Consider the following 18,342-nt stretch of genomic DNA (forward strand, 5'->3'; position numbering starts at 1 on the left):
GTTTTAAAAGCGGCGCACGGAGACTTAATGTTTTATTACTGCTTCTCATGATTACACATTATTTAATGATTTATACATTTTTTTAATATTATTTTTAAACGAAAAACAGTACAATATTTTTTTCAAACATTATTTTTAAACGAAAAACAGTACAATTTTATTTTTTTTACATTATTTTTAAACGAAAAAACCGCACAATATGTTTTTGAAACGTTATTAATGCTTATTACAGTGGGGTCTTAGGTTTAGGCACCAACAGGGGGGTCTTAGGTTTAGGCACCAACAGGGGGGTCTTAGGTTTAGGCACCAACAGGGGGGTCTTAGGTTTAGGCACCAACAGGGGGGTCTTAGGTTTAGGCACCAACAGGGGGGTCTTAGGTTTAGGCACCAACAGGGGGGTCTTAGGTTTAGGCACCAACAGGGGGGTCTTAGGTTTAGGCACTAACAGGGGGGTCTAGGGGTTAGGGGTAGGTACAGGGAGGGTTACTTAGTAATTCTTTTTTTAAACGTTATTATTCGTTTCACTATTTAAACGAAAGATTACTGTTTTTACAATTGCCGATTTAATGCACATTATTTAATGATTTATAACTTTATAAAACATTAATTTTAAACGAAATACAGTACAATACATTTTTAAACGTTATCCATGCTTATCGTTTAAAACCCCGCGCCCTTTTTTCCCAGCGCCCCTTTTTAACGTACGCCATTCTCTGGTTGGTTTCTCCTGAGTCTCATAAACTGGATTTCTGATCCACTGCAGATTACAAGAATCAGAGAGTATGCTGAACAATTTTTTAATTGTTGGTCCATTTTACTTTAGCGCTCAGGGAACAGTCTTTTAAGCTTTGCTGGAGAGACCTGATAAGTATACATTCTTGTGAGCAACCATAAAAGATAACTTGACTTAAAGAGGAACTGTAGTGAAAATAACGTAATGAATAAAATTGCTTATTTTTTTTACCAATATTCATTTATAAATTATTTAGTGTTTTCCCATTGAAAAATCTTTCCTCACGCTGATGTACATTCTGAAATCTATCACAGGTGGCAATATCTATAGTCCTGTCAGGTGTAGCTCTAAAGAATGTTTGTGAGAATTCCAAAGCCAGTGAAAATAATGCATACAAGTGCCGATTCCATGGAGGAAAGCTCCCAGGTAGTACACTCCTGGGCGTAAGCCGGCGCCAAGCCTCGACCGGATTGCTCTGACGGTCCAGGTACAACCAAAATGAGAAAAGAGGCGGCACGCCACTGGCTGCAAACAGTTGCTTGTATTGCGGAACAGAGACGAGTCTGTTTCGCAATACAAGCAACTGTTTGCAGCCAGTGGTGTGCCACCTCTTTTCTCATTTCGGTTGTACCAGTGAAAATAATGCCTGGGGAGGGGGGGGGGGAGAATTCTGCATAGCTAAACAGTCTGGGCTAAGAATTACTGCAAGGGTGGGACTACATACCTACATACATACAGCAATATAGATTTAGGGAGTGTTTTTGATGCTGAAACCAGGAAAATACTAAAATAACTAATACAATAATAAAAGTGAGTAAATCCTGAATAATTGTTTGCATTCTACTATATGTAATTACAGTGCCTCTTTAAGTACATAAGTGCAGTTAGTTTGGTAGAAAAAGACATCCATCTATTAAGTTCAACCAGAAAACAATGGCACATTACCGTTCTGGACCCCCACAAATTCCAAATGATCCTGGGCAGGTCTGGGCCAGTTAGTCTTAAAAGGGAAAATAAATCCTTTCTGACTCCAGATTACAGTCAGGTAAAATCCCTGGATCATCTCTGCTGGGAATTACCGAGTAATTATAGCCATGGATGTCCTTCATTGCAAAGAAAACAGCTTAGCCCCTTTAAATACAGATATAGATTTTTCCATAAGTTCTTTATGTTGTAAAATATTCCACATTTTAACCCCCCTTTCTGTAAAGAACCCCTTTCTAAATAGATGGCAAAAGCTTTTTTCCTCTATATGCTGTCCCCTTGTCCTTTGTACAAATCTAGGGACAAAAAGCTCACCTGCCAAGTTTGTGTATTGCCCTCTGATGTTTTTATACACGTTACTCAAGGCACCTCTCAGTCAAGGTAAATAAGACCAGTTTTTCTAACTTGCATGTCTATGATTCATTTAGTTGACTGTGTTTGTGCCTGTTCTAGAATGTCAATGTCCTTCCTATATTGTAGGGACCAAAATGGTATCCCATCCTGCAGATGTAGCCCCACAAGTGATTTATACAGAGGGAGTAGCATACCTGCGTTTCATGATTTTATTTCCTGTTTTATCCCAAAACTTCAGTTATATGCAGATCAGTATATTTATTATTTTGCCCTCCAACGTGCATCTTGTCTTGATACATCCAACCTTTACCTCTAGTGTCCCCTAATGCCAGCTGTAGCCTGTAAACAATAAATGATCACCTTTCTACAAAAATAAGTATGGAGGTAGACAGGCAGTGGGGTTTGTGCCTTATGTGTGTGTATATCACGTAAACCGGGTAGCACCAATGTCTCTCTCTTTTTTTCTCCCTATTAAAAATTATTATTTATTTTTTTTTACAATTAGATGTTTTTTTTGAAGCTCCTGCTGTATTTGGGCTGGAGAAGCAATTGCCCAGTATGTGCTTATAAATGGGTAAGAAGCTCTTCCATACAGCCCTATTATAGCCGGGTGCCGATTGGTTTCAGAGCACTTGCCATTTCCTACCTCCATGCAACATTAAAGAGAACCAGAGATGAAGCACCCTCTTGTATTTTACCTTATAAATCAGTGGGAACATGACAGTAAACACCTAATCTGCCCTTTGTTTCATTGTTCTCTGTGTAATCTGACTGTTATCACGTCTGATAAGAATCCCCGACTGAGAAGTCAGGCTGCTCCGTCTAGCTTTGCTACAGAAAGATTATAGCTAAGTCTGTATTCTGTGGTGTTATTTCAAGCCCAAGCCTGCCCCCTTGTGGCTTTGCTATAATGACTCAGCTATAATCATTCCCAGCAAAGCCAGATTTAATTGCTCAGTCTGGGATTCTTGTGACTGCTGTTAACAGACACTTTTAGCAGTGAGGAGGAAACAGAGAGCATGGTAAGTGTTTTCTCTAATGTTCTTACTGATATACATGGTAAAATACACAAGGGTGCTTCGTCTCTGGTTCCCTTTAATTACAAGAATGCTTCTTTCATTGCTGTATTCACCTCTAGTTTATTGAAATCGATGATGTAAATAATAAAGTGAGAAAATGCCATGATAACTTTTACAGTGACCATCCTCTATCCTGCTGCCATATAACAATACATCAGACTAAAATGGATATTGTTTTATTTATGTGTTTAGGTACGAGCTAAAATCTATGAGGTTGAACAGCAGATCAAACAAAGAGGTCGGGCTGTAGAAGTCCGGTGGTCATTTGATAAGTGCCAAGAATCAGCTGCAGGTAATGTATGGCCTTCCTGTTCTGTGGGATACTCAGCGCAGTATCATAAGCCTGTGTATTTCAGAGAGTTTCTATATTACTAGCTGTGATGTCAGCTGAAGTGGTTGAGAACAGAGAACTTTTAAAATCAGTTTACATGCTAGACGTTACCAATTCATTCATTTGTTTGCCATCTTTCATGCAGTATGTAATACTCCTCGGAATACCATTCATTTCATTAAAGGGAACCCATGGTGAGAGGGATATTTAGGCTGCCATATTTATTTCCTTTTAAACAATACTCCTGATCCTCTGTCTCTGACTCTAATACTTTAAGCCATAGACATTGAACAAGCTTGCAGCAGATCAGGTACTCTAGCTACTGGATTAGCCATATGCTTGTTCCAGGGTTTTGACTTGCACAACTTATGCCAGAAGATTAGCAGGGATGCCAGGCAACTAACATTGTTTACAAGGAAATAAATGTGTCAGCCTCTATATCCCTCTCACCTCGGGTTTCCTTTAAGCTACATACACACGGGGGACTATTGTCCCCCGTTGCATGCGCGCACGCGAACAGGGAGCGACAGCTGTCCACACGTCTCGCCAGAAAGGCAGAGACGCGGCGAAAGCTGTTTGTGAATGGAGCATCCCCCGGCCGGATGCTCCATTTACTCACGTAGGTCTCCTGTCGCTAGCCCGCGTACTCACGCGGGACTAGCGACAGTTCCGGCGAAGTTGCGGCGGCAGCTGTAGCTGGCGATTGAACATGTCAATCGCCTAGCGACAGCTCCGGCGGACGACGGTTCGGGGTGCGCGCGTCATACACACGGGCGACCTGTCGCCGCAACACGCGCGTGCCACGTGGTTGCGGCGACGGCCGTACCACGTGTGTATGGGCCTTTAAAGGATACCCAAAGTGACATGTGACATGATGAGATAGACGTGTGTATGTACAGTGCCTAGCACACAAATATCTATGCTGTGTTCCTTTTTTTCTTTCTCTGCCTGAAAGAGTTAAATATCAGGTATGTAAGTGGTTGACTCAGTCCTGACTCAGACAGTAAGTGACTTCAGTGTAACCCTCACTGATAAGAAATTCCCCTTTTTATCTCTTTCTTGCTCTCAGAAGACATTTGTGTTTTATAGTTGTAATTACTTATCAGTGAGGGTCACACTGTAGTCACTTCCTGTATGAGTCAGGACTGAGTCAGCCACTTACATACCTGATATTTAACTCTTTCAGGCAGAAAAAAGGAACACAGCATAGTTATTTGTGTGCTAGGCACTGTACATACACATGTCTATCTCATCATGTCACATGCCATTTCGGGTATCCTTTAAACATTTTAATTACATTTACATAGTATGAAGTCTTCGGAGATAACAGCGCCTACAATAAAACTGATATGCCTGAATGAATGAAATAGAAATAACCATACAGTACATAGAATTTATGGTTTAAAGGAGGCAGTGGAAGCTGTTAAGTGTTGTTGCCTTGCAGCCTATTTAGTAATATTTAGTAAGCCTATTCCAGTTTTAGATCAGCAAGCCACTGTGTTTGTAGCAATCATTTGATGCCATGTAAACTGTAGAAACATCATAATTCACTGATAATTGCAGGAGGGGAGAGCCCGAGGTGAGGGAGAGAGGGGACCGTCCCCCCTCCCCACCAATGTGCGGCCATGAGCCTGAGCGGGGGGGGGGGGGGTATTTCTAGTTACGTCCCTGCTTTAAGAGTGTGATAAAGATTCTTGTGACTCAGGGGATGTCTGAACAATGCGTACTCCATGTTTATCTGGCCCAAAATGTTTTTTTTCTGCTGTTCCTAGTGCAGGGCGGTAGCGGGGAAACCAACTACTACTTCACTCCCTCTGATCAGGTGTTTTTGTGGCTACACTTGTTATGGGTGTAAAGATTTTGATGTCCACGCTTCTTTTATGACCCTTACAAGATGGGCACCAGAGGTAGGCAAATAAAAATGTGAGAATATTGGGGGGCCCCATCAAAGTTTTGCTGGGGGCCCCATGTTTTGTTCTTGCGTCCCTGGTTCTTTGGGTGCTTTAACAAAAACATTAGTGTTGCAGGGCAGTATCAAATAAGCAGACATTAGATATTTCACTTTTGAAGATGAAATATAAATGCATTAAAGTTAACTTGGTTGGCTGCCGTACAAGCACAAAGGTATGGATTAAAAGTCTGTATACGTGTAAAATGTAGTTTGCATATCCATCCTCACCATGTTAATGTTACTCGTGCTCTGTCTCTTATTGCAGGTGTCACTATTAGCAGAGTTTTGCACACTTTAGAAGTTTTGGATCGGCACTGCTTTGACAGACTGGATTCCAGTAACTCTTTGGAAAGTTTGTATCATAAGATATTTTGTACGAACCAAAATAAGGACAGCCAAGAGGTAACTGCATAATTGGTTGATAAAAATGTGTGCTGATTAACCTAAAAAGAGAGATGTATAATATTGAACCAAATAGTCAGAATATAGTGACCTAACTTTGTGTGCATTATGAACATTTGAAATCAGGAAAAAAAAAACCTTTTTTTTAAGCTACTTTATTTTTTGTTCAGTTGCTTAAAGAGCCGATCTCACTTACAAAGCCTGCTGCAGTTTGTGTGGGATAGTTAAGGCAAGGATGTTGAACTCCAGTCCTCAAGGGCCGAGGGCATCACACAATTTAATTGATGGGACTGAATCAGGAAAGGTGTGGTTCATTAAAGAGAACCCAACGGTGGACATTACAGTAAAAAAACATACTTGCTGAAAGCAGCGTTCCTCCCTGAGAAGATCAAGCTGCTTATCAATGTCCTACATCGCTCCATTCGTCCACCGGCAAGTAGTTTCACTTTTGTGACCCCGGTGTCATGCCGCTGCACACACAGCTCTGTGTATATAGAGGACACAGAGGAGGGAAATGGGGCTAGTAGGATGGCCTGAGGGGGAAAGGAAGGGGGCGTTATGCAAGAGTGCCTCTTCTTCTAAGGACAACCCTTCCCCTCTAGGATAGCTGACAAGCTCCTTGTCGGTAGAATCCAGGGGGGCTTCGGGGTGCATTGGGCACAGAGAGTGGCGCAGAGGGGACACAGGAATGACCTGTAGATGGGAACATGCCTCTGTGTCCCATTTGTGCCCATTGTATCCGCCTCGGGTACACTTTAAGTAGAACACATTTCTCCATTTTTCAGTCCACCTAAGTACTGGCATGGGCATGGCCCTTGAGTGCTGGAGTTTGACACCTGTGAGTTAGGGCCTGGACACACTGTCGTATGGGTAAGCTGTGTGGTACACAGGGACATCAGACAATGCATACACAAGACATTTGCACATTGCATAGCAATGATTTTTCCAACAATGCCCTTGCTACATACATTTCTGTGCATGTCACACCTCTGTCCCATTCTATGTAGTTGGTAAAGGTCAACACTGCAATATATTTGGAACCAGTTGCTCTTTGTTGCAACTTCAGTATCTCACCCTAAATAATACAACTGTTTTACCTTGTCTGTTGGAGGGATATACTGTATATCCCAGACAACTGCCGTATGAGGTGGCTGAGATGACTCTTTGTTGGTCTGTGGGGGATCTGCATACAATAATGTGCTGTACTAAGGCTGACATACTTTTGTATAAATCCCAAAACTCTGTTTAATGGGTGATTGTCAAATATGGCAGATACAATATCCAGCGAATGGTGTCTGAAGTGTGGGACTATTCTGGTATATTTCTGAGCTAATACAAAATGTATGAGGAACACAGCTGTCAGCTGTCTCTTGTTTGTTAGGACTAAGGAATGTTAATATTTTTCCTGGTAATGTCTTTGCTTTTTAATACAAATAAACTCCACTGAAATCAGTTATCCTTTTTAAACAAATAGGTCTCTAAATTTGATGTGTATTTTAAAGCAGAAGGAGCCCAGGATTTCCTGTCATATGCAGGTGGTGACTGCATTACTTCACGCTTCTGAACACATATAGATGTGTTGTTAAAATGACTCAGATACAGTTTAAAGCACATTTAAACCTAAAATGTAACAATGAAAAATCTTAAAGCAATCACATTGATTAGTGAATCATGCACCAACCCATGCAGCACATTTAATATTCTTCATACTTTGTGAGCCTGGTGTTGGGCAAAGAGGTTGTGGTGCAGTTCTCTAGCTGCCCAGGGAACTAATAAGGTAGCGTTCAAGGATTTGTGAATGTGCAAATCTTGACACAAATGGGAGTTTGACTGCTGAACTGCACTGCACTGCATTTGTGCTGGTTGCCCTCACCCCCTACTTTGCCATGGCTCACCATTCTCAAGCCACTGATGTCACTGGCGGCCATTGGCTAACCCATACGTCAAGTCTCCTCCTCTGATGTGAAGCCCTCAGACAGCTCATCCATCGCCTCTCCTTTCTACTCCTTTGTCCATGGGTCATTCATCACCTGACATGAGCATAGAAATATGTATGAACAGGCTGGATGGATCCAGTTCTTATGATTCCAGGGCAGTGACCAAAGCATAGGGATCAGAATGGGCAGGCTATATGGGCAGTCCCATTCAGCCCACTTATCCAGCTCTTTATACTTTAGTAGTGTTTAAGTCACCAGAAGAGAAGTAATGGTCAAGAAGGTGAACAATCGGAGGAGAGGAAACGTCAGTTGATCGTGGTGGGGATGGCTTTGTGGAATGGGGTGAACATTGTGCTGTGAGCAGCTGAAAATCCTGATATGAATGCATGTTTACGAACCTGTTCTCCCCCCACCAAACTGCCATCTCTATGTGTGCTTCATAGTCGCATTTGAATGACCCATCCACAAGCAGAGGGTAGTCAGCAAACTATACTGAACTGGCAATTTTGCCCATGAAAAAAAGGAATTCTGCCCACACCGGGGATTGGAAAGCACTGCAGGATGCACTGTAGTGGGTTCCAGCCCTAAGAGGTATAATCTGCATTCCTGTTTACATCTGCTTTGATTGATCCTGTTGGTAGCAGGAGACGATGCTGGATATGGAGGCTGACCTGTTTATTTCCTTTTAAACAATGCACATTGTATGGCTGTCCTGCTGATCCACCATCCACCCCTAGCAAGCATGCATATCAAGTGCTCTGACCAAAGTCTGACCAGATTAGCCACATGCTTGTTTCAGATGTGTGATTCAGACACTACTGCAGCCAAAGAGATTGGCAGAACTTCCAGGCAACTGGTATTGTTTAAAAGGAAACAAATATATCATTCATAATTCTAACATTTGTATAGTGCTGTTGGACTCAATAAGCTTCAGAGCTGCAGCCACTAAGGGCATGCTCAATAGGCCACCCTGCAGTGTTAGAGTCTTGCCTAAGGACTCCTTACTGAATTGGTGCTTGTTTACTGAATAGGAAGAGCCGAGATTTGTACTGGTATCCTATGTGCCCTTAAAGCCAATGGGTACAGATTAAAAAAAAAAAGTCAGATACTCACCTAAGGAGAGGGAAGGCTCGGTCCTAATGAGCCTTCCCTCTCCCAGTGCCCGGTGGATCCTCCGTTCAAATCCCCCGCCACGGGGGACTTCAGAAGTCTTCGGGAGCACTTGGGCTCCCGAAGACGGGCCGCTCCATACCACGCACGCGCGCGTGCGTCATAGAGGGCGCTCGCGCATGCGCAGTATGGAGCGGCCCATCTTCGGGAGCCCGAGTGCTCCCGAAGACTTCCGAAACCTCCCTTTGGCGGCCAAAGTGGCAGTATTTGACTGGTCAAATTGACTGGTCGAATACTGCTACGGGGGATCCTGAGCGGGACCGGGCACCGGGAGAGGAGAGGGAAGTCTCATTAGGACTGAGCCTTCCCTCTCCTTAGGTGAGTATCTGACTTTTTTATTTTTAAAAGGGTACCCATTCACTTTAACCAGTACACTATCCAGCCACTTTGGCCGCCACCACATGCTTCTCACTTCAGGTTCCCTTTAAAGCCCACTTTACACTTGCATTGCATGTGTGCATTGCCTTACCTTGTTTTACAGCAGGGTAACGCAATGGCAATGCAAGTCAATAGGGTTTTTTACACTTACCGCATTGCATTGCAATTCAGTATTCATCCTGCTGCAACACAGACGCACAGCCTGCAGTGTGTTACGACAAGCTTGGGGTAATGGAAGTCAGTGGTAGACGCAGTAAGTGTGAACAACAGAGCATGGACCAACCGGAATCCCTGTGACATACTTCCTGTCTAGCAGGGAGTACGTCAATGAGTGGCTGATGGCATAAGGGCTGGTTCAGACGGACGTCTGCGTGGCGTCACGTTTGGGGACGTTGCGGCGGCTGCGCGGTCAGGCTTTCAGTAGCCTTCGCGTTGCGTTCCGATACGGTCGTGTTTTTTGTTCCAATAGGGGGACATTAGCCGTCGCGGTTGGCCGCCCCCTGGGAGCTACATGTCGCTTCCTGGGGCAGCTCGAACGCTCACGGAAATCGAGACCCGAACGCCGCGATCGTGCAAACGCGCGCAAAAGCTCGGTGTAAACGCTCCCATTCACTTGAATGGGAGCGTTTACCGCGACGTTCCGAACGCTTGCGGTAAATGCTCCGCAAGCGTCCCTCTGAACCAGCCCTAAATCAGGTGTAAATCTAGTCTAAAGGAAAACCATTTATTTTAGAGAAGTACATTGTTACGTTTATGGCCAGCAATGAAGATATGCTTGTGTTTTTCAACAGGTATGATTCTTTGTCCTAGAATCAGCCTGCTACCATCTGTAAAACTGATAGGAATTGGGACTAAACAATGCAAAGTATGGGGAGGTATGCAACTCATCTAAGGAGCTCCAAAGTCCTTTTTGCGTCAAAATTTACATTTTTGCTCAATGTGATTTTTTTTGTGCAAAAATAGAATAGATTTGCACAAGATATACATTTTTGCAAAAATTAGAATTTTCTTCAAAAGGTGTTTTCCTATACCAACTGACTTCAGTGCAGTTGTGTGTATTTCCATCTTTGCAAAAATGTTTTTTTTTTTTCATGCCCAGATGTTTCCAAAGATTTTCTCTTCTGTTTGAAAATGTAAAGTTTTCACAAATGTGATGACGAAAAGAAATCAAAGCAATATTCCCTCATCACTATCTGCAGCAGATTCTTCCCTTTTCATCAGCGTTGTAGGATTCAGAGTCAAAGCTCCTGTGTAACCCATCTTATACAATCCAGATGACAACAGCAGCTCTGACAGGTCTCAACATTTACAGAATATTGGCATCTAGGGAGCTGTGACTCTCCCTACAGCACATGCCTCAGTCCCATCCCTGTCACTTCTCAAGATAATGACAGAACAAATGTGGTGCTCTGGGTCACAAACCTTTTAAAACTAATGTGTGTATTTATTCCTGACAATGAATATAATAGTATGAGACATTCAAATGAAGGAGTTTTTTCAGAGTACATTGCACTTCAATAAAAGTATAGAAAATGGCTGGAATTTTAACTGCATTCATTAGAGTTGTGTTACAATATACCCAGTTAAAGGGGAACAATTGTGAAATATTAAAAATATAAAAATAACTACACTGCATAGTTCCGTACATGTTAGCAAAATAAAAATCATAATTAAAATAATACAAAAGGAAATATTTATTTATAATCTTTAAATTATCACAGTCATGACTTTCCGTTCCCAAAAGACTTGCAGAGGAATATCTCCCCACCCCCCCACCCCCCATTTTCACTGTTCTTCTTTGGCTCTTTGGCTGATAGGTTTAGTTTTGTACATAAAGCTGAATACTCACCCGTGGCAAAGGCCGGTGGAACACAGCGGCATCTCATGATGATGAGTGCTCACCGATCCATCTTCCCGCCAGCGGGCAAGCGCGACATCGCTTGATAGACGTGAACAAGACTTCAAGCGAGCGCGTTACTTTGTGCGGGGGTGGTCAGGGATCTTAAGTACCCACTGTGATGGTCGGTATCGCAGTGAAACGCTAAACAACATTCCCATTATCATGCGTCTGTACTCACATGGCGAGATCGCAGAACTGACCGCTCGTCGCTCAAAAAAAAGCACAGGTCGTTGGGAAAATTGTCGGAAAAATTGCGAGGTGGGCACAGGCCTTTACATACAGATGGACCATCAGATAGATCCCTCTCTGACCGAATCTGATCAAAAAGGGATCTCTTACCTACCCACACACTCCACACCGATTTCCAATAGATTTTAGCATGCAATCTATTGGCCCCCAGGTCCCCCCCATGTAATGCGTCCCCCCAGTAATGCAGTGCATACTATGTACAGCACTACAGAAAATGTTGGTACTATATAAATAAAAAGTAATAATAATTAATAATACCCCCCACCCTCCCGGTACAGCTATCTACAGATGCACCTCCTCCAGTGTCCAGAATCTTCACTCTATTGCCGCCAGGGGCCCCTGTGCCCTGTGACCTGGAGGTACGTGCAGGACCTCATACATGACCTGTCAGGTCATGTGGTACAGGCACCGGCAGTGATTTAGTGCCAGGATTTGAACTTGGACTGTTAGGCTACACTTCCTACCTGTATCCTGCCTAGAGTGATTCTGGTGGTTCTTCTGCTTCCCCCTTTCAGTTACTATACCTTGAGCATTTAAGTTCTGGGTTTAACCATCTGCTAAGACAACACATAAAGGGGTGTAAAAAGAGAAAAGGTGTAGACCGAGAGCCCAATATAGTGTAGTAACTATGATATTCAGAAATATATTGTAAAGAATATGTAATTATACTCACAAACATGGGTTACCCCATAGGTAACCACTGTGATTGCAGGTGGAGAGAATTGTGACCTGACCCCACTCAGGTTTAAGAAGTCGCTCTCTGTAGATAGGAAGAAAGGCGGGGTAACACCCCTCCACCTGGGGTGGACTAGACAACACTGATATTTTTGAACAGAGGCGCCAAAATAGAGTAAAAACATCTAAAATCAGTGTAAAAAGGGGGAAGCGGTGGACTTACCTCCTTCAAGGAAATACAGACAGGCATTCGTTATTTTATATCAAAAATAACATTTATTATAAAAACTCCACTTTGCAATGCGTTTTGCTGGCTCAGTCCCGCTTCATCAGGCAATAATCGGAAAAACTCAAAAAGTCTGTAGCGTGGCCGATCGCCTCTGTGTACATGAAGGGGTGTATGCAATAAACTGTGTTAAGCAGCATTACCATTCAATTAGAAGAGCAGAATGCAAAACATTACATGCAATACATTACGCTTTACTCATCCGTAAAACTTTAAGCATGTAATTCTGCTTAATGCAGTCTATTGCATATACCTCAAAGTCGTAAGAGCCTGTATTGGGACTAGCCAAACAGGGAGAAGGCTGGGGTGGAGAATTGGGCATAGAAACTGAAAAGAAAGAAGATCCGCCAGGACTTACCCTTTCATTCTGCATTCTACACTGAGTCCTGCAGGCTGCAAAGAGACCGTTGAATTTTCTGACCACGAAGCTTTCTGAGTGAACTGGATAGTACAACAATATGAAAGTTAAGTGTGGTCCAGTGTTAGTCGAGGAGTACAAATGCAGACATCAAACCAACAAACGTTGATTACGGTAATACCTTTAACCTCCTTGGCGGTAACCCCGAACGTAGTTTGGGGTAAGCCGCGCAGGAGGTTTTCTCCGGCCCTGCTCGGCTGATTTGTTTTAATTTTTTTTTTGCTGCACGCAGCTAGCACTTTGCTAGCTGCGTCAGCACACCGATCGCCGCCGCCCCGTGCTCGATCGCCGCTATCCGTCGTGCTGGGCGCCCCCCCTCCAGACCCCGTGCGCTGCCTGGCCAATCAGTGCCAGGCAGCGCTGAGGGGTGGATCGGGACTCCCAATGACGTCCCGACGTCGGTGACGTCATCCCGCCCCGTCGCCATGGCGACGGGGGAAGCCCTCTAGGAAATCCTGTTCTTTGAAGCCTGATCGAAGCGGGCGGGGGGATGCCGCTGAGCAGTGGCTATCATGTAGTGAGCCCTGGGCTCGCTACATGATTTAACAAAAAAAAAAAAAAACTGCTGCGCTGCCTCCTGGCGGAATTTTTTAGACCGCCAGGGGGGTTAATGATTAACTGTACATTTGTACAGTTGGCAAAAGGGCCAACAAGTGCTAAGCATCTCTGGGAACGCCTACAAGACTGTTGGAAGACCATTTCAGGTGACTTGTCTCTGTTGTGCGTAACACGCGGAGACCGCACACGATTGCGTGCACTGTTGCGAATGAGTGCGGTGTTCGCGTTCAGCTAGCGTTTGTTATTTTCCTTATCTTTCTCTTTGTATGATTTGCTGTGCCTTTGCTACCCTGGTGCTCTGTCCTGCTCAGTCTTGTGTCGCTATTGGCAATCGCCATTCTTGCAATTGCGTTTCCTACTTCGTTACCGCCGTTGTGTGTTCGCCGTTGCTGGATGGCGACTAGTTTGGTGGACACACATTGGTTCTGTCCCTTTGCTCTGTTCCCTGTGGGCTATCCAGCCCTGCCTGATTTTACCTTGTCCTGGATCTGTACAATTCCCATTTGGCATCTGTGGCTGTGCAGCGGCTGTGTTCGCCTGCACTCCACAGCGCCATCTGCCGGTGGGAATTGCCCTCTGCGGGTGCATAGCACCTAGCCTGGGTGTCCTCAATTATACGCTTGTGGAGGAAATCCGCCGCGGCAGCGCACGTCTGGTGCGCTGACCACGGAGACGATTCCACAATCGTTACACCTAGAATATGACATATGTTCAGTTGTTTCACACTTTTTGGTTATGTACTATACTTCCACATGTGTTAATTCATAGTTTGGATGCCTTCAGTGTGAATCTACAAAGTTTATAGTCATGAAAACTCATTGAAGGAGAAGGTGTGTCCAAACTTTTGGTCTGTACTGTAGGTAAAAAATAGTATTCAAAACAGTAGTTCTGCTTTAATTGTAACAGATACTATCTAATGTACCGGTATGTGTTGCTGTAAAACTGAATAGTTACTTTTGAACAAACATAAAATATATGTAAATCATTCCAATGGTTGGAGAAATAGGTTGCACAATAGTGATTTCCTGATCTTTAGTCTCTGTGATGTACATAGCAGCAATATGGAGGAAATTCCCAGCATGACACATTTCACTCCGCTGTTAAATACAGAAATTTAAAAACAGTGATGACTCAATGCATAAACCAATAATGACACATTTTTGTAGCTCATGTGGAGGAGAAAGTGTTTTATCACACACAAAAAATGAAATCGATGAAAGATTAGTTTAATTACTTGCAGCTGGTATTCAAATCATATAAACCAGGCAAGCAATATTTAATGAAAATGAAAAACACACACAACACACATTTCATATGCATTCATCGAAAACCGTTTCCATACTCTGTAGACGCCTCTCTGCAAAATACACAAAACTGTATATACTCGACTATAAATATAGAAATATAGGTCTCACTTACTAAATGAAAGTATAGGGTTCGACTTACAGTATATACGTGTCACAAACAACACTGAACTCACTGAACTATGCGTGTTCTATTACTGACATTCCCATTTGCAGCAAATTACCCAGTGGTTATAATACTTTCTTGATAAAGGAAATTCCAAGAAAACACAGGTCTGAAAGTCCTGGCCACAACAATTAACAAGGAAACAGGCAGGGGGAAGATACTGGGCTGCAGGAAGGGGAGTGAATAATTGTTGCACTTGAGGGCCTGGAGGAGGTATTGGCTGCACTTAAGGGCCAGGAGAGGTTAATGGCTGCAATACTGTATGCAGGACAGTCACCACGTGCAGCCATTAACTTTGCTGAGTAGACTTATACTTGAGTCAATACAAAATTACAGCTTAAGAGGGCCAAATATTGCAGTCAACTTATATACAAGGCCGGCTTATAATAGAGGATACAGTATTCTTCCATTGTTATTCATAAAAAAAAAACCTATGCAGTGCAGTTTACATAAAGTACCAAATGTTTCCTGTCTGTTAAGGCTTGTCGTCATCACCTAGGAACAATGGTGGCCCAGCCCTACATACAATGCTATCAGTTCCCATGCATTTTTTGTGGCCTTTCTTAGACAGCTTGCTTTACATCACACCGCAGTATTTCAGTAAGACTGAGGTCAGGCACTTGAATTTGTTATTTCAAATACATAATGTTTCCTGAGGTTATCTGCTGATTTGTCCCTGACCAGTTTAAAGTGAACTTGAAGTAAAAATAACCTTATGAGATAATGAATTGTACATGTATTATGGATGACAAATATAAAATTAGTAGTGTCTCATATTTTTATTTCTATTGCTTAATTTTTTTTATATTTCATCAGACTGTCACAGTAGTTTAGAAACCACACTCTGCCCTTTAAGATTAAAAAGAAGCAGAAGTAATGATAACCCTTTGAACTTTGCTTCAGTAAAACCTCATTATCTCATCATCTCGCTCATCATCTCACATGTCACTTTAGATAAGATGTGGTTCTGGGATCTGAGAGGATTTGCTTGTCCTTGTTAGCACTGCAAGAGATATGGAAAAAGCTTCTGGCAGCTCATTGTAACTACAGTCAGGCATAAAAATATATAATTAAAATCTTCCCCTCCAATTCTTCACTGCCTATATAGTTATCCTCTGCTTTGGACCTAAAGTAATGTTACGAAATTTTACCCAGCTAATGTGGAGGCTGCTATGTGGCTTAATAATATAATATGCAGCTCAGTCAGAAAGATTTTCAGTCTGGAAAGTACCATTACAATCAGTGTAACTTGCACACAGAAGGTCACTGCTATAAAAGTGGCTTTTACCTCCTTCAGTCAGAGCGAAAACATTTATCTAGGCACCTGGAGACCTTGAGGTGCCCGTATATAACTCGATTTGTGGCATATATATCTGACAGTTTCATTCATTATGATTGTGATTTCAACGGGTTTCTAGTCGCAACCGTTTGAGAGAGATTGATCTGGTATGATGGAAAGATCTCCTTGAAAGGGTGAAAGTAGCATTTGATTTTCCATTGACCAACGGACCACTGGCCAGTCAAACCAGCCACCCACCCTGGGGCACACCTATCTACCCACGCATATCATCCAGTGTCCCGAGTCCTCTGTAAACAACTGCCAAGGGCCTGTACCACATGACCTGACTGGGCATGTACGAGGTCTTGCACATACCACCGGGTCACAGGGCAAAGGGGCAAACAGGTGGTTTCGATGCATGGAGCTTACCACCGGGCGCCGAAACCAGGGGCCCCATAGCAGCATTGTAATACTGCGCAGAGCACGTAAGGGTAATTCAGGGCTCCGGCCGGACCCTGAATTACATCTCCCTCCGAGAAGGGGAATAGTATTTCCCGCCGCCGGGAAGTTTTGCGGTAGCGGGGAGAGACGTTATTCTGTACTCTTTTCTTTAGTTTTCACTATGTGTGCATAAACTGATGAGAAACAATTCACATCCTACACACTTCTATGTAATACAGTGATTTAGTAATGTCTGCACATTTTATCTGAAGTGCGGCAATGCATTTAAATACTGTATTTTGTAAAAGTGTATCAATACACAGTTAGTCTTTTTCTCTTCTTAAAATGTAGTGATAACCTACCTATCATTTATATAATGTATATGTGTGAGTTCAAATGGCCTAATTATAGGCTCCTGTATACTCTCACTTCGTACTGTTTTGCAAACATGTTGGGACCATGTCTCATTATAAAGATCAAAGGGCCTGATGCACTAATGCCGGTAAATTTGCCAAGTGCAGATAACACATGGCAATTTTACTGGTGCTAAAACCGTGAGAAACACTGCCCATTAACACATTGGTGCCACGCAAGTTACCAGCGTTAACCCGGAAATGCTCCTTGTGCTCATGGGTTACAGGCGGTGCTTTCACAGCGTTAGCACCAGTAAAATTGCCATGTGCTGCTTATGCACAGCAACTTCACCGTCTATAGTGAATCAGGCCCCATATAACAGAAGTGATCTGTGCCATACTTCTTTCAGGTAACTAGTCAAGTGGTTATTTCAAGTTTAAATACCTTAAAGAGAATCTGTACTCTAAAATTCTTATAATAAAAAGCATACCATTCTATTCATTATGTTCTCCTGGGCCCCTCTGTACTGTTTCTGCCACTCCTTGCTGCAATCCTGGCTTGTAATTGCCAGTTTTAGGCAGTGTTTACATACAAAAGACATGGCTTCTAACCAACTTGTGATAGGCTGAGAGGAGCTCAGTCTGTGACTCACACAGAACCTGCAGGGGCATGGAGAGGGTGTGTATAGCTTCTATCAGCAGCAGCACATTCCTGCCTGAGTGCCTGAGCCCGACAAAGCCGTCAGAGGAAAGAAGATTAGATTATATAACAGAGATAATACGGCCACTGTGCAACTAGGAAAGGCTGCAGTAAGACAGACCACATTAGAACAGGTATAGGAACTTATAGGATAGAAGAAATAAGGCTGAAAATTTTGTTACAGAGTCTCTTTAATATTCAAAATGTAGACTACTCTTTTACCCAGAAGATAGTATTTTGCACACTGGTAGTTGGTGGCATAACGTTTAACAGTTTTCTCTTGACTTGTTATAATGGAATTTTGTTTGTTTGGAATAGGTGCCTCCCAGTGATGAAGCCGTAGTCACATTACTCTGTGAGTGGGCCGTGAGCTGCAAGCGATTTGGAAAGCATCGGGCTATGGTTGTTGCTAAACTGCTGGAGAAGAGGCAGCTGGAGATAGAGGTGGAGGTATGTGAGTCTCTGGCACTGAATGATCCAGGATTGAGAACACTTTACCGCTTCTGGGACTATTACAGCTTTTCAAGATATGGGCATTATCTGTACACAGAGTGTTGTGTACTTAATCCATACCTTTTATTGTTTAATGTTTTTACTTTGACTTTGACACGTTCCCTTTCACCAATCTCCGAAGTGTAAGTAGCTTCCAGTTCTGAAAAGATCTTGTTAGACTTGACTCTCAGGAAATTTAAAG

At 43.0% G+C, this 18,342-nt stretch overlaps 1 protein-coding gene across 13 annotated transcripts in view; it reads left to right on the plus strand.

The window, feature by feature from the left end:
* The window catches only part of MED12L (mediator complex subunit 12L), a 742,320-nt gene that overhangs the window by 271,913 nt on the left and 452,065 nt on the right, over window positions 1-18,342 (plus strand). For all 13 annotated transcript variants that reach the window (XM_068280808.1, XM_068280810.1, XM_068280809.1 and 10 more), the window contains 3 exons: window positions 3,343-3,442; window positions 5,698-5,834; window positions 17,967-18,098. In XM_068280808.1, the coding sequence (XP_068136909.1) occupies window positions 3,343-3,442; window positions 5,698-5,834; window positions 17,967-18,098 (369 nt within the window). The remainder of the gene's footprint in view (window positions 1-3,342; window positions 3,443-5,697; window positions 5,835-17,966; window positions 18,099-18,342) is intronic.

This window comes from Hyperolius riggenbachi, chromosome 4 (genome assembly GCF_040937935.1).
Source record: "Hyperolius riggenbachi isolate aHypRig1 chromosome 4, aHypRig1.pri, whole genome shotgun sequence".
NCBI lineage: Eukaryota > Metazoa > Chordata > Amphibia > Anura > Hyperoliidae > Hyperolius > Hyperolius riggenbachi.